This window comes from Nyctereutes procyonoides, unplaced genomic scaffold (genome assembly GCF_905146905.1).
Source record: "Nyctereutes procyonoides isolate TBG_1078 unplaced genomic scaffold, NYPRO_anot_genome, whole genome shotgun sequence".
NCBI lineage: Eukaryota > Metazoa > Chordata > Mammalia > Carnivora > Canidae > Nyctereutes > Nyctereutes procyonoides.
Window position 1 is genome coordinate 8,369,068 of NW_026575128.1, and position 13,447 is coordinate 8,382,514.

A 13,447-nucleotide genomic window follows, 5' to 3' on the forward strand; every position below is an offset into this window, starting at 1 on the left:
CCAAGAGGATTGTACATTTTGATATGAAATTCCAAACAGTCCACCAATTTACTGCTGTCAGCAGCCCAGCTCTGCTGTAATCTAGTCCGGCCACGGGCCACACTCGCCTAGTGAGTACGGACTTCACGGCGGACCCATCCCGTCGGGCCCGAGCCGCTCACCTCCGCGCGTCAGGCCAGGCCCCCACCTGCGCTCTGAGCCGACCCGCCCACCCCGTAGCTAGGCCCCGCCCCGGGGGCGTGTCCAGCGCCTCGCCCCGCCCCCCGCGCGTTCGTTGGTCCAGCCCGACGCTCGTTCCGGCCGCGCCCCGCCCAGGCCCCGCCCCCGCGCCGTCCGCCGGCCGGGAGGGGGCGTGGCTGCGCAGGCCCACGCCGCGCCCCGCCCCCCGGCACGCAGTCTCCGCGCACGCGCGCGCCCCCGCCTGAGCCTCGGTCCGGGCCGCGGGGAGCGGGCGGGTGGAGGCTGGGCCGCGGAGGCCGGAGGGGAGGAGCCCGGGCCGCCGCCGCCGCCGCCGCCTTGCAGGAGGGGAGCATGTCTGCGAGTCGAGCCAAGAAAGTGAAGATGGCCACCAAGTCGTGCCCCGAGTGCGACCAGCAGGTGGGGGCCGGGCGGGGGCGGCCCGGGGCGCGGGGGTCACGGGGGCGCGGTCCGGCCGGTGCCCACCTGGCGGCGGGGGCGCGGGGGTCACGGGGGGTCGCCCGGCCGCGCCCTCCGCACGGGAGCCCGGCGGCCGCTTTGTTCCCGGGCCGGGTGCGGCGTCCGTGTGACAAACGGGCCGCGGTCGCCGCGCCTTCAAGTTTGGCCAAATTTGGACATTTTTTTCCTCACGAACATATTCCTTCCGTTCCTGACGGCGGCGGCCGCGAGCCCCCGCGCTGGGTCCGTGGGACGTGACCGCCGCCGCCGCCTCAGAACCGGGCGTTTCTGTGCTTCGAGGTCTTTTTAGTCACCGACGTGTAGCTCCATGAGCCCTGAATGACTCGTTTCCACACAGAATTAGCAGCGTCACGGCTGTGATTTTAAAAACCTGGTTTTTAAACCGTCTCTCGGCGTGAGGCGCGCGTCCCGCTTCGCGGGAATAATGGACGTTCCCTCAGCCCGCGGCCGGTCGGGCGCGAACTCGGGGAGAACCGCCCCGAGGCCCCGATTTCATGCCGCGCGCGCGGGGCTCGGGGTGATTTTTTTTATTTTCTTTTCTTGCTTTTCTCAGAGAATTTTTTTCAAAATGACTACCTCCCTCCTCCCCTTTTCTTCAAAAAAAAAATCTTTTTTTAATATTTTTTCCTAAATCAGGAGTAATTTGAAATGGCTGGAGACTTTTTAAAAAATAATATTTTATTTTTTAAATTTTTATTTATTTTTGATAGTCACACACAGAGAGAGAGGCAGAGACACAGGCAGAGGGAGAAGCAGGCTCCATGCACCGGGAGCCCGACGTGAGACTCGATCCCGGATCTCCAGGATCGCGCCCTGGGTCAAAGGCAGGCGCCAAACCGCTGCGCCACCCAGGGATCCCTTTTTTTTTTTTTTTTTTTTTTTTAATTTAGAACCAACGGGCTGGTGTCGGTGCGTTAAGGGCGACCTCGCGGGCTGAGCGAGCCTGAGGGCGCGTGCTGCCGCCTTACCCAGACGCCTTTGCGGGCCGGGGGGCGTAAGGAGAACACGGTTCCCTGACCCTCCGGGCTTACGCGGCTAAAGGCGACTCCGCCGTGTCCCTCCAAGTAGAGTGAAGACGGCGTTCTTGCCGTTGAAACTGAGTTTGCCACTTAGAGTCGTTAAATTCTGGCAGAATTGGGTTTTGTGATTGAAGTCCCTTTGGCAGGAGATTATATCCATATTTAAGTCATTTCCATTTGTTCCAGTTAACTGTGCTCCAGGAGCAGGTTCACGCGTTCCAGTTTCTGTAGGGCACAAGTTACTGCAAATCTTGACCTTATTTTACTTGGCATAACGTACTCTTTTGAGAAAAATAACCTGTTTTTAATATCTGTTTAAAAAAAAAAGAAAGAAAAGGAGTCATAGAATCGAGTCCCGTGTCGGGCTCCCTGCATGGAGCCTGCTTCTCCCTCTGCCTGTGTATCTGCCTCTCTCTCTCTCTATGTCTAAAAGAGAAAGAAAGAAAAGAAAGAAAGAAAGAGAGAAAGAAAGAAAAAGGAGAGAGAGAGAGAGAAAGAGAGAGAGAGAGAAAGAGAGAAAGAAGGAAGGAAGGAAGGGAAAGAAAGAAAGAAAGAAAGAAAGAAAGAAAGAAAGAAAGAAAGAAAGAAAGAAAGAAAGAAAGAAGAAAGAAAGAAAAGAAAGAAAGAAGAGAGAGAGGGAAGGAAGGAAGGAAGGAAGGAAGGAAGGAAGGGAAAGAAAGAAAGAAGGAAAGAAGAAGAAAGGAAGGAAGGGAAAGAAAGAAAGAAAGGAAAAGAAAGAAAGAAAAGAAAAGAAAATCAATCTTTAAAAAAAAAAAAAGGGAAGGACGATAACTTGTTGGGCATCCCGGTAATCGTTCAACAAGATGTGCTGGACATTTAATTTGGAAGCACACGTTCATCTCCTTACCAAGGACCCCACAGCCCCTTGCCCCCAGCTGCTATAACCAAAAACCAGAGGTTAAGTGGCTCAGACTGTTTATTTTCTCACGGTTCTGGAGCCTGGAAGTTGGAGTTGTAGCAGAGAGAACTCTCTGGTTCCCTTAGAAGGCCGCTAATCCACCTTGAGGGCCCCACCCTCATGACTTTAAACCTGACCCTCTCACCTCCCAAGTACCTTGAGATTGGGGGTCAGGGCTTCAACATCTGGATTTAGTGGAGGACACAGTTGAGTCCATGGGGAGCTACTACATAATTTAAAATGTTGGTTTTATTCTTTATTTATTGTGAGTATTTGAGAGAAGAAAGTATACATGAGGACTAAATAAAACTTCTGATAATTCTTGAAATTGCTTCACTGAAAGTTACTGGACTGAAGGAAATAAAAGATTTTATTTTTTTAAAAGATTAATTTTAGCTAATTATTAGGCAATACAAGGTTCTTATCGTTATAAATGAGAAAAAAAAATTATAATCCAGAAAGCTGTTTTTTAAACATCATGAGATTACTGTTATTCTAAGTCTTTGATGAATATTAGAATAGAATTTTGGTATACTTTATAAACATAAAAGAATATGTAAATTCTTTAAAGTTTGAGAAGACTGCACCACTTAAATAGATTTACCTATGTTCTGTGTCCATGTGTGTGTAGGTTTAAAAACAGGTACAGAGATCAGCAAACAAGGCCTAGATTTCAGTTGTTTTATAACATCCCCTTTATCGGGCCTCCATTGAAAATACCGTTCTGAAACATCTAAACCACAGTACTTTTCATTTTCGAGAGGTTTCACATCCAGTAGCTCACATTACTGAACCATTTTGTATGTAGCCACATTAAAGATTCTTGTTAGTTGTCTGGTATCTTTTGTGTATGTGTCTGTTTTTTAATTTTTTTATTAGAGCAGCTATTTTTTTTCCTATTTATAGGAAATTTTATGTGTTATGTAGCAAAACGTGTCCACTGTAGGTCACTTTGATTCTCTTAGCACCAAAGAATGTAAATGAGTTCTCTATAATGTGATTATTTTGAACTTTGTAAGATCAAACAATATAGGACCAGGATGTATTTTGCACTTTTTTTTAGCGTTTTGCTTGTTTTTACGTGATTTATTGTAAACATAAATAACCCAAATGCACTTTTTGAGGGATAAATTAATAAACAAGAAGTCATCAATAAACAAAAATTTGGGTTTTTTTCTATTTTAAAACCCTAAGAGTATAGCATTAGAATTTTCATTAGTATCATCTTTGGTATTACAACTAAAATTTGAAGGAAACATAGAATTTATGTTTGAAAAGCAAATTATACTGTAAAGAGATTAATATTATTGAAGTCCGCCTTATTTAAGAATTCTTTTACTAGGATTTGGGTTGTGGTGGTGGTTGGTTGTATTTTTTCAGGGTTGGGGTTGGGAAAAGGAGCTTTCCATTTTAAAAGGGGTTTTAGGGTGACTTAGCTCAGGCGCATAAATGTTTCTTGTTCATAGAAGACTCATTAAGGAGTGAAAATCAGCCTATCAGTTAGTGTTTGTGCATTCTTTCATGCCAAAGTCATATGTACATGTCTCATCTAAGTGCAGCCCTCTCCTAATTCAGGATATGTGTTGATAATATTTTTCTTGCATATAAGATAGAGACTTAACTTTAAATTTGTTCAGTTTTAGTAGCTGGAAGAAAATGCTTGCCAAGTGGCAAAGGAGCTTTTGAATACGGACATCATGTTTCTGTGTTTCTTGGATAACATTAATTTAAAACAATTTATATTACAGTGAATGTCCTTAATGATGTAAGTGTAAAGGAAATGAGTCAGTACCTTTGAGTTTAGTTTCTATGAAGATGTGAAATTTTTAAAATAACTTCTTTTGGATGCGTTTTACAGTATTAGAAAATGTAACGTTTCATTTTCTGTCCTGGCTTGAAAGAATTTCATCACATTCTTAATGCTAAGCATGCTATTTGGCCTATCTGGAGTTTGACTATTTTTATAGGATTCAATGTTATTTTTCTTACCTGCAAAATTGTTTAGTACTTTTATGCAAAGAAAATTCACCCAAAATACTAATTTAGCTTAATTAGATCAAGTATTTATATTTCGGACTATGAAGCATTCTTTACACAGAGAAAGCAAGCTTTATTTATTTTTTTTTGGGGGGGGGTATATTTATTTTAAAGAGAGAGCGCACTTGGGCAGCCCTGGTGGCTCAGAGGTTTAGTGCCGTCTGCAGCCCAGGATCAAATCCCACGTCAGGCTCCCTTCATGGAGCCTGCTTCTCCTTCTGCCTGTGTCTCTGCCTCTCTCTCTCTCTCTCTCTCTCTCTCTCTCTGTGTCTCATGAATAAATTTTAAAAAATCTTTTTTTTTTTTTTTTTTTTTTTAAAGAGCGCACTCAAGTGGGGGCAGGGAGAAAGGGAGAAAATCCTCAAGCAAACTCCCCACTAATGGAGCCCTGCTTGGGGCTCAAATCAGGACCCTGAGATCATGACTTAAGCCAAAATCAAGAGTCATCCACTTAACTGACTGAGCCATCCAGGCATCCCTGGATAAAAAGCTTTATAATTGTAACTAAACTTTTACACAAGCAGAACAGTGGGCAAATGGAATTTATCTTACAAAAGCAAATTGCAATTTTCTGATCATAAAATATTCTGTGAGTGCTTTTGGTTGAGATTAATTCCTGGTTTTTGGTGAACATGTTGTGATTTCAAGGATTTTTACGGTTAATATTACTGAAATGATTGTGGAGAAATCAAACATTTTAAAAATGATTTTTAATGACATCTAGCTTTTGAAAAATCATTGTAGACTTGAAATAGGGAAAGGAGGCAGTTGTAATTTATACATGTAGAAACAGAAGTTTGAAGAGCTTGAGTTTTTTTTTTTTTTTAAAGGTTTATTTACTTATTCATGATAGACACAGAGAGAGGCAGAGACACAGGAGGAGGGAGAAGCAGACTCCATCCCGGGAGCCCGACGCGGGACTCGATCCCGGGACTCCAGGATCACGCCCCGGGCCAAAGGCAGGCGCTAAACCGCTGAGCCACCCAGGGATCCCCGAGCTTGAGTGTTTTATCCAATGTCCTTCCTGGAGCTGAAACTAAAAGATGCTAGATCTTGATTCCTACCTTCTCCTACACTCACTTTGGTTTATGGTATGCTTTTGGCCCTCAAAGTAATTTTAAACTGTTCTTTTTTATCAGTGGTAATTGGCATCTTGCCCTCTCATATTAGTACAGGAGCCATTTTCAGTACTTTCCCTTTTAAAAAAATTTTAAGACAAGTATATTTGGCCTACAATGTTACATTAGTTCAGGGTGTGCAAGGTGGTGTTTTGACAGCCCTAGGCTCACCATAAATGTGGCTGCCATCTGTCCCCATACAAGGCTATTCTAGTACCATAGACTGTATTCCCTGTGCTTTCAACTCCATGACTTACTTGTTCTATAATTGGGAACTTTTACCTCCTACTCACCTGCACCCATTTTGCCCATTCCCTTACCCCCCAGGAGGCCATCAGTTTGTTCTCTGTATTTATGGCTTTGTTTCTTCTTTTGTTTTGTTCATTAGTTTTGTTTTTTAGGTTTCACATATAAGTGAAATCTGTCGATACTTGTCTTTCTCTGACTTACTTCCCTTAGCATAATCTCTAGGTCCATACATGTCGTCCTAACTTCAGTGGATACACACCTGAGATGTATATCACATCTTCATACATTTGTCTGTGGATGGACACTTGGGTTACTTTCTTTTCTTGGCTATTGTAAATAATGCAGCAATAAGCAAAAAGGTGCATATATCTTTTCAAATTAGTATTTTCATTCTCTAATGAAATGGAATAATAGAAGTATTTTCCCCTTTTGAAATGTCTGGCGCATCTATCTTTCTCCATTTCCATTCTCACTATTAGAGTTGGGCCCTCATTCTTGTGCTGGGATTACTTTAATTCCCAGCCATGTTTCCTTTTCCAGTTGATTTACATAAACTGCCATCAAACATATTTTAGGAAATACTACCTTTTTTCCCCCACGTATTTTCCCTTGGTCTGATTCTGTTATGGTTTTATGTTGGTCACTCCCATCAGCACATTTTTCATGCATCTTCTATATACATGGTATTGTAAAGCATTAGGAGAATGTGAAGATGTATTGGACACACCACCAGTCTCAATTTGTTGGTAAGGAGGCAGGTTTAAATAAATCCATGATTCCTAAATAAATTTATGACTCCAACTTCCTTAAATAAATCTATGATTCAGTTCAGGAGACTACATAAACATTGAGAAGTTTGATAGAAAAATAGTAATATAATTTTTCTTATTTTTGTACAGGTTCCTGTTGCATGTAAATCGTGTCCCTGTGGTTACATATTTATTAGCAGAAAACTTTTAAATGCAAAACACCCAGAGAAATCACCACCTTCTACAGGTAATTGTGAGAGTTTATCACATATTTAGCTTTTTGATGTAGAAATGTAAAATTAATTTTTGTGAATATATTATTTATATCTGTTGAAGTTAAAAATTAAAACCTATTGAAGTATGTCTTTGGTTTTTATTAGCTGTTGGAAATCAGCTTATGACATTAGTTTGCTCTTCATTCCATTTAAATGTTAACTCCCTTATAATGCTGATAAATCTTATAGCAAATTTTCTGTTTTTTATTATTGGAGGATGGAGAGCCATTGAAGGGTTTTAAGCAAGGGCATAATCTAATTTTTAAAAATTAAAAAATAGTTTGAGGTATAATTGACAATAAGTTGCACATATATAAAGTGTATAGTTTGATAAGTTTTGTCCTATGATTACACTAGTCACCACAATCAAGATAATGAACAATGTCCATCATTCCCCTGAAGTTTTGTAGTTTTTCTTTATTACTCTCTCCTTGCTACCCCTCAACCCCAGATAACCACTGATGTGCTTTCTGTCACTATTTCTACTACTTTATGTATAAACAGAATCATACAGTATGTACTTTTTTTTTGGCCTGGCTTCTTTCATGGAGCGTAATGTAAGATTCAGCTGTATCATTATGTACATAAGTAAGAATTCTTTTTACTGCTTGGCAGTGTTTTGTTTATCTGTTCACTGGTTGATGGACGTTGGGTTTTATCCTCCTCAGTGCTAGTAAAATTTATAACAACTTAGATTTTTTTTGAATTAGTATCTGGAAAAATATAACTTGATTTTGATGTGAATGTAATTTTTAGACACTAGTTATTTTTTATAATTCTCTGGTTTAGAATATCTGAAAAATAATTTTATTGGAATTATACTTTCTCATTAATGTAGTCAAATTGGCTTTATTCAATGGATTGAATTTTGAAGTTCAAAAAGATGAAATTTTGTTATTTATTCTCGGATAAAATCATAACATGGGTGATCTCCAAATAAGAGTAGATTGATTACAGATAAATTTTGAGTACCAGCTGTATGCCAGGAACTGTTCTAAGACTTGGGTATAAAGTAATGAACGAACGAATCTACTGTCAGGGCAGGTTCACTGCTGTTGTGGAGCTTACATTCTTGTAGGCATGAGATAGACAGTGAATAAATACAGGGAGAATACCAGCTTTTGACAAATGATAAATTAAAATTAAATGATAGATTAAAATAGATTGTTGTCCTAGCATGTGACTAAAAGGCTACTTTTGGTTGAGTGATTGGAGAAGGCCCCTCTGAGAGGGACATTTAAACTGAGGCTGAATTGGAACAAAGGGGCTAGCCATGATGAAATCAAAGAGAACATTCTTGGCAGATGAAATAGCAAATGCAGAAATTTTAGGGCTGGAAAAAGTTTGGTGTATTTTAGGAACAAAAAGGCCTGTGTGGTTGCAGTGTAGACAGTAAGAGCAGGGGAGTGTGGGAGATGAGACCAGAGGGATAGGCAGAGGCCAGATTGTGTAGGACTTCGTAAACCAGAGTAAAGTTTTTTTTTTATTTTGTTCTTAAACTATGAGGAGAAACTATTCCTAGGGCTTGGGATGGAGTGAAGGGAAGGTAGTGTGCTCTGATTTGCCTTTTAGAAATACCATTTTGGCTGCTGTCTGGGGAGTAGATTGTGGGGATACAGTGTAGAAGTGCACTATTGCAGTATGTTAACTGAGTGAGAATGCTGAGTTAGTGCTTAGGTTATAGTAGCAGGTGATTCAAGAATTGTTTATGTCTGGGAGTTCTGTTTATTCTAGATCTCTATAGAGGTAATAAGTCATTCAATCCCATTTCTGCCTTTGTTTGAATTTGCTCTCTTTTATCAAGATAATAAAGGCTTTGCTGGATTAGCTATATAGAAATCATCCAGAGAGCTTTTAAAAATGGGTCCCTGGTTCTTATGTCCTCAGAGTTTGATTCTGAGGTATGGAACCCTGGAATGATTGATTCAGTAGATATCTGGGGTGGTGTGTCAACTCAGTTCCGGATCTCCAAAATGAGTAAGACATGGTCTGTGCCCTAGTGGGACAAGTGTGTTATTTTATATCCAACAAATATTTTCAAGCTCCCTCCATATGCCAGTGGTTCAGGTGAGAAATGAGGTAAAGAAGAAACCCAACAAGGACAGAGAGAAGGGATAGATGCTGCAAGTATTAAGGAGTCAGGATCACTTCAACCAGAGGGAAGAATTTTAGAGTTACTTCCAGTGACTTGGGTTAATTAGAAAGGGAGTATAAAAAGGAGGACAAAATTTTTTTAAAAGATTTATTTATTTATTCATGATAGAGAGAGAGGCAGAGACACAGGCAGAGGGAGAAGCAGGCCCCGTGGCGGGAGCCCGACGTGGCACTCAATCCCAGGACTCCAGGATCGCGCCCTGGGCCAAAGGCAGGCGCCAAACTGCTGAGCCACCCAGGGATCCCCAAGGAGAATAAATTTTGAGGGAAAGATGAATTAAGTTTTGGATATGGTTATGAAATATCATCCAAGTGAGTTTTTTTTTCCCCAGTTGGACATATAGTCTAAAGCTCAGGAAACAGCCTCAAATGGAGATAAATCTTTTGAGCCATCAGGGAATAGATGGTAGTTGACGAGAAATGGATGAGCTTGTCCCAGAGGGTCCATAGGGTAGGAGGGGGAAGTTTAGCGACTGAACTCTGGCAAACACCGATCTTAACGGCTGGAGGTTATTAGGGAGTTCAGGCCAACTGAAAAGTTGCACATGTACATGTCAGTTGTAGGAGAATCACCAGTGGAGAGTAGTGTTATGTAAGTCATGGTGATGAGTAAGAAGCAGTTCATCATTATTTTACATTTGGAATTTTCTAAGGTTCTGTTGTTTAATAAGAGTAGCCCTCTAACCTTGAAGTAAAGATGAGACATTAAAGCCTAGAAATTCCGTGGAGGAGGAAGAGGAACCAGCAAAAGAAACAGAAAAAATGGTTTAAAAGGGTGGAGGAACATCAGGAGTAGATTATGCCATAGAAACCAAAGGAGGGGAGGGTTAAGAGTGTTGAAGCCTAGAGAACAGTTGGTATAGTACAGATAATGGGGGGTGGAAACCTTGGCTTCAGACTCAGATTCCAGTTTTGTCACTATCTAACAAGTTAATTAACCTCTGTGAGCAGCTGCTATTTACTTGAGTATAATACAGGCTTATAGTAGAAGCCTTAGATAAAGGATTGAAGTGCAGATGAAAATGGCTAATGTAAACAAGTTTAGTATATTCATTTCTACAATTAAATTTCTTAAAAGTAAGATTTGCCTTGGATAGTTTGTAGTATGTGGGAGATAGAGAAGAGTACATAAAAGTACTTGATGAACATGGTCATGGTCAGTGGGATCCAGGAACATTCCAGTTTTAATTAGAGAATTCATAAAGAAAAAAATGAAAATGAATAATATATATCTGGAAAGATAATGAACTTCGCTAATAATCAAGAAAATGCAGTTGAAATAAAATACCATTCTTTTTACCCACATCCTGACAAAACTGTCAAGGATTTCCAGGTGCTTTCCTGAGTCTGGCAGCATCCAAAGTCTCATACTAGTTGTACATCAGCTCAACCTTTTGGTAGGATAGTCTGACTGTAGTTGTTACAAGTTTTAAATGCACATGACTTAGGATCTAGACATTTTTATCAGTGGGTATGTATCCTGAAGATACAGTTGTTTTAAATACACAATGAGATATATATTAGGATTTATAAGCAACACTGTTTATAATAGAAAGTTTTAGCCCAAATATCATCAGTAGCGGAATGGTTAAGTGGGGTACATCTTTTAGGGAACAACAGTATGTGCTAATAATTAGATTGTATGTACTGTCTTGGAAAAATCTCTAAAAGTTAATATAGGGAAAAAGTATAAAACAGTACTTGCATCAACTCGTTTTTTGTACAAAAATTTTTTTCTTGTAATGAGAACTTTTAAAATTTACTCTTAGCGACTTTCAAATATGCAATACAGTATTAACTATAGTCACCATGCTTATGTTACACCATCATGACTTATTTGTAGTATAGAAACTTAGAGAAGTTTGTACTTTTGGACCCCCTTGCCCCCCAACTCTCACCTCTGGCAACCACCAATCTGTCTGTTACTTATAAGCTCAGATTTGTTTTTTAAGATTCTGCATATAGGTGAGATCATACGGTATTTATCGTTCTCTCTCTGATATATCACTTAGCATAGTGCCCTCAAGGTCCATCCAAGTTGTCAAAAATGGCAAGATTTCATTCTGTATTACAGCTGAACAAAATTCCACGTTATCTTCATCCATTCATCCATCAGTGGACACTTAGGTTGGTTCCATATCTTGGCTGTTGTAAATAATGCTGCAGTGAGCATGAGGGTGCACATATCTTTTCAAGTTAGTATTTTTGTTTTCTTTGGATAAATATCCAGCAGTAGAATTACTGTATCATATGGTTCAATTTTTCATTTGCTTTTTAGACCCCACAAAGTGATTTCTACATGTGATACATAAATGGATAGATCACTGAATAACAAGGGAGGAATTAAGGAAGACTTTTACTTACATAATTAAACATTTAAAACAAGAAAGAGCCATCTGTGAAGTTCAAGTTGCACTTATTTTAAAAGTGAAATCAAAGCTATAAAAGATAATTTTAAATTTCAGTGGGTTGAAATTTCTTTTGTAACTTTGTGACACGTAGGAGGAAAATAATCTGTCAAGTCAGATTTACCTAAGCTTGAATTGCTCAAAACTCACATTTTTTCAAATATACTAATCTGTATATCTTCCTAACACAGTAGAAATAGGGAGGGAGGGAGGACACTAGACTTGTATAAAATTTTATCTAGGGGATCCCTGGGTGGCTCAGTGGTTTGGCGCCTGCCTTTGGCCCAGGGCACGATCCTGGAGTCCCAGGATCGAGTTCCGCGTTGGGCTCCCTGCATGGAGCCTGGTTCTCCCTCTGCCTGTGTCTCTGCCTCTCTCTCTCTCTCTCTGTCTATCGTGAATAAATAAAATCTTTAAAAAAAAATTTATCTAGCTGAAAATACATTTAAAAATTTATTATGGAAATTAAAGGATTTTTACAATTTTTTTATGTTGATGAGGGGAAGAGATGAGTGTTATAAATAAATCTGTATTAACAAATGCTCAGTGCTTTGTATAAGTCCATAGAATCTCAGGGCAATTAATAATTCTTTGACAACCTTCCTAACTAATGTCCTAATTTGTTAGGTATGTGTTTCTTTTACTCTTTTTGGGGGGCCAGTGTTAAATGGAGATAAATTTTTAGAAATTAACCATCTTGTTCATGTAGGACCTTATTTCTAAATTCAGTGATTGCTTTAGAGTTTAAAAAATAACCTTGAAATTAAGTCTTTCAGGGGCCTCTGGGTGGCTCAGTCGGTTATATGTCTGCCTTAGGCCCAGGTCATGATCCCAGGGTACTGAGATCAAGCTTCACATTGGACTTCTGGCTCAGCAGGGAGCCTGCTTGTCCCTCTCCCCCATGCTCATGCTTTCTCTCTCTCTCTGTCTCTCTTTCTCTCTCTTTCTCAGGTGTGCTGAAATAAAGTCTTTTTTAAAAAAGGAAAAAAATTAAGCCTTAAACTCCATTTGAAGCAATTTTTTTTAAAGATTTTATTTATTCATAAGAGACACAGAGAGAGAGGCAGACACACAGGCAAAGGGAGAAGCAGGCTCCATGCAGGAAGCCCGATGTGCAGCTCAGCGGTTAAACGTCTGCCTTTAGTTGACAGGTTGTGATCCTGGGGTCCCAGGATCAAGTCCCACATTGGGCTCCACACATGGAGCCTGCTTCTCCCTCTGCCTGGGTCTCTTCCTCTCTCTGTGTCTCTCATGAATAAATACATAAAATCTTTAAAAAAAAAAAAAAAAAAAACCCTGTTTAAAAAAAAAGTGAAATGATTATTGCCAATTGCTAGTACCTTTATAAACCCAGTGATTGAATGTTACTATTTCAGTAGTGATCCTCAATTCTTAATTACTTGACAGTGACATTGGTTTTGTTATTTCAGAAAACATTGTTTCTTATGTGCTAATCACTTAAAATTGCTGTACGTTCACGTATAGGACATGGCTTTAAGTTTTTATTTTGTCTTTGGTGGAAAAATGCATACCTATATTTACCTCTGTGCCTGTACATTTGGGTTCTTAATCATATAGTTTATATAATGATGACTATATTCATTTTTAAGACTTTTTTTTGTAGAATCTTCTGATTTCTTCTAATTAAGACTGATTGATTTTAGGTCTGCTGCATAGCTGTCATACTAAAATTTCTTTCCTTTGTACTCTTAGGATAAGCCTATTTTTATTGTGTGCAATTTTGTTTTTAACTTGTATGTTTTTGTTTTTGAAATAAATTTTCCAGAAAGTTGTTTCAGACCTGAAAAAATTTTTTTCATAGAAATATCTGTTGGTACATTTCCTGTTTTCAATTGTGGAAG

The 13,447-nt window shown here is 39.8% G+C and overlaps 1 protein-coding gene across 2 annotated transcripts in view; it reads left to right on the forward strand.

The window, feature by feature from the left end:
- The first annotated feature begins 415 nt into the window (after nucleotides 1-415).
- CUNH16orf87 (chromosome unknown C16orf87 homolog) overlaps nucleotides 416-13,447 on the forward strand; it is a 29,128-nt gene continuing 16,096 nt past the window's right edge. The window contains exons 1-2 of one of the 2 annotated variants that reach the window (XM_055341452.1): nucleotides 416-597; nucleotides 6,899-6,995. In XM_055341452.1, coding sequence (XP_055197427.1) covers nucleotides 532-597; nucleotides 6,899-6,995 — 163 coding nt within the window. In that variant the 5' untranslated portion in view covers nucleotides 416-531. The remainder of the gene's footprint in view (nucleotides 598-6,898; nucleotides 6,996-13,447) is intronic. The other variant, XM_055341451.1, reaches the window with a different exon arrangement.